The sequence below is a fragment of the Adiantum capillus-veneris genome, chromosome 6, assembly GCF_014529385.1.
Source record: "Adiantum capillus-veneris isolate H3 chromosome 6, ASM1452938v2, whole genome shotgun sequence".
NCBI classification, from domain to species: domain Eukaryota; kingdom Viridiplantae; phylum Streptophyta; class Polypodiopsida; order Polypodiales; family Pteridaceae; genus Adiantum; species Adiantum capillus-veneris.
Genome location: NC_140936.1, coordinates 150,711,724 through 150,714,659, shown reverse-complemented (window position 1 = coordinate 150,714,659; position 2,936 = coordinate 150,711,724). Strand labels below are relative to the sequence as shown.

Below are 2,936 nucleotides of genomic sequence, written 5' to 3'. Positions count from 1 at the left end.
GGAGGTGATCTCTCCAAGATCGTATGTCTTTACAAAGGCAAAGTAAGTTGCAACGTCAGACGCCAACAAGGAAGCTATTTGGTTGACACTTTAGTGGGAGACTTATATGTTCGATAGGTTCCAGATTTGCATTGTAATAGACAAAGTGCCACTAATTTGGTAAAGAATACCGCGTTTCATTGTAAATTGAAAGACATTGAGATGAGGTATCATCTCATTCGGGGTGCGTCGACGAAGAAGCAACTAGAGCTTATGAAGGTCCACACTGATGATAACCCAAATTGAGCTTGGGAGTGTGGGATATTACACACGCATAGCTATAGAGGATTTCTCAATATATAGACATGCCAACCTTACGTGTTTCCCTCTAGCCTTGCATTTCATTTGTCTACGTTCATACAAGGAAGCGCATGCTCCGTATTTATAGCTAGATCAACTTTGCAGACACCACCTTAAAACATAAAATCGCATCTACAAGTTTACCTCACAAGTATCATTATTGAATGTAGACCGTGGAGGATCACAAATTTCACTATCAAAAAAGAAAACCTATGGGAAGTACATTTTTCACTGTAAGAGCATGGAGTACGCTTCTTTTTGTCTATAAATTGTTGCACTTAATATGGAGAAGCCAATGCTCAAGTTTGGGAAAATAAAAGACGCTACAACAAGAAAAGATTGTTGTTGGTGACTAATCTTTTTAAAGGTAAAATTACTACTACACATTGTACCACAACCATTTTGAGAAGCACTAACTTGATATAGAGCACCTCATTAGGAGTGACCAAAACATACATTGCATGAATCTATGGTAGAAGGATTATTCCTTGAATGTTTCAATAGTCAATAATTCTTGTGAGCCAAGGTATCCCTCGTGTGGAGGGCGATAATCGTAAAAAAGATGTTGAATTAACTATTGTGACTTCGCCAGCCTCACTCACCGGAATTGCTAGGTTGGGGTAATGCATTTGTTTCGCAACTGCACCTCTTTGAGATGTAGTTAGTGTAACTCAAATCAGTTAACCCCCATGCGTGTGGAGGTCCCCCAAGTCTCATAATAGAACGCAACTGTGCAAAAATGATGTTGTGAACCTCATACAAATCTCTACTACATAAGAGCAATTGATGTTTTCAGCTGCCTCCCGTGGGAAGACCGGGGGATCGTAAGAGAAATGTAGATGCGATGTTTTTAAAAGACCACACCTCATGTGGCCGCCTCCTTATAGCTCTGAGCACATGATTGACCATATGGAAAAGTGAGGAGACAAGGAGACCACTAGCAATAATGGCCAACACATGTCAAGACGAGTTTCAATACTTTCTATTACTTCATCTACAGAAAAATGATGGTAAAGTATTCAGCATCTTTGTGTACACTCATGAATGAAAATGAAAAGTGGGTAAAATGTAAGTATACTTGGATTGATTACTGGCCCTGCGAAGAGGGCGATCAAAATTGGAAGGACAGGGGGACGAACAGAGGGCTTACTCTTCGTCCTTCTTGCTTTCGCCATCGTTCTCTTTGCTTTCACCGCCCCCATTGCCGTTGCCGCCGCCACCCCCCTTCTTGTTTTCGCCGCCCCCTCCACCACCACCACCACCACCACCACCACCGCCGCCGCCCCCTCCTTTGTTTTTCTTTTTACCACCACCTCCTCCTCCTCCACCACCACCTCCACCTCCACCTCCTCCACCTCCACCTCCACCTTTGCCTCCGCCTCCACCTCCACCTCCTTTGCCACCCCCATTGCCTTTCCCACCGCCGTTCGCCACAGGCTTTGCATCCTCACTCTTGGCAGCTGCAGCTCCACCTTCTTCTCCTCCGCCGCCCGTTGCTGCAGCTGGCGGCGCGGCAGGAGCCGGTGGCGGAGGGGGCGGCCCAGGCATAGACCCATCAATGCAGCTGGCGCACTTCCTCTCGACCCATCCCTCGAAATCGTACTCGTTGTGGCCGGACACATGCCGGCCGCCGCAGAGCCTGGCCAGAAGTCCGGCCAGCAGGCCAAGTACAACAATCACCACAAGAACGACAAAGAGCATGCCGATGGAGCCGCTAGAGTGGCCGGACGACCCGCCATCGCGCACGACTTCTGCAAACAGAAGATGCCGATGCATGGCCGAAGGGAGTGCCACTACGACCGGGATGTGATGTCTGCCTCTCACAAAGATGGGTTACTCTGGGGACCGTTGTCCAACATGATGCTATTGGAAGCTGGGCAATGCAAGGGAAGCCACTGTATGAGACAAGACGTGAGGCCAGCGGATGAGCTGACCAGGGTAGGCCTTATAGCTTAGAGGAGAAGAAATGGGCAGCGGGCAGGACTGCACTTAGAGAGAGAGAGAGAGTAGTGTGATGCACTCCAGGTACACTAGAGAGAGAGAGAGAGAGAGAGAGAGAGAGAGAGCGCCTGTTTAACCAGAGAAAAACATGGAGTATAGGCACGCTCACCTCATCATGCCCCTGTCAGTGGCCGCTTGAGAAAATTAGCCCGCCCTAATGTGAAAGCATGACCCCTCCCCACCAAATCAAAATATTTAAATCATTTCCCCTGTAAGCTTTTTGTAAGGTTGTAGCCTTAGCCCCCTTAATTAAATATTTGCTCCGTTGTAAGGTTGCGACCTTAAGTCTTTGGGGGCAATGTACCTTCGGGTATGATGACGAGCTGTCTTTGCAATTCCAAGGGAGTGTCCCCATTCCCTTCCCCTCCCCGTAGAATATCTTTTTCAGAAGTAAAAATATCTTTTCAAGCTTGGTGATTTTTTATTTTTTAATCCACACACACTCGATCCCTGAAGCCTGAACTTTCGATTCTTAAAATCAACGCCCTCAAACTGTTCAACAAGCCAGCTATATAAGCCTATTAACCGTTAAAGCGTCGGGACCAATTGGCGCTTTCCAACTCAGCTGTCCGGCTCTGAATAGTGGAAGTATTTGT

The 2,936-nt window shown here is 47.1% G+C and overlaps 1 protein-coding gene across 1 annotated transcript; it reads right to left on the bottom strand.

Annotated features, from left to right (window-relative positions):
• Positions 1-1,295: 1,295 nt before the first annotated feature.
• LOC147456479 (uncharacterized) lies at positions 1,296-2,600 on the bottom strand. The gene has a single exon (XM_086515486.1). It carries the CDS (start codon positions 2,113-2,115, stop codon positions 1,486-1,488), a length of 630 nt encoding a protein of 209 aa, XP_086371612.1. The 5' UTR covers positions 2,116-2,600; the 3' UTR covers positions 1,296-1,485.
• Positions 2,601-2,936: the final 336 nt, after the last annotated feature.

Bases quoted from the DNA above. Each gene is read 5' to 3' on its own strand.
- LOC147456479 (XM_086515486.1), bottom strand. From the start codon at position 2,115: ATGCATCGGCATCTTCTGTTTGCAGAAGTCGTGCGCGATGGCGGGTCG.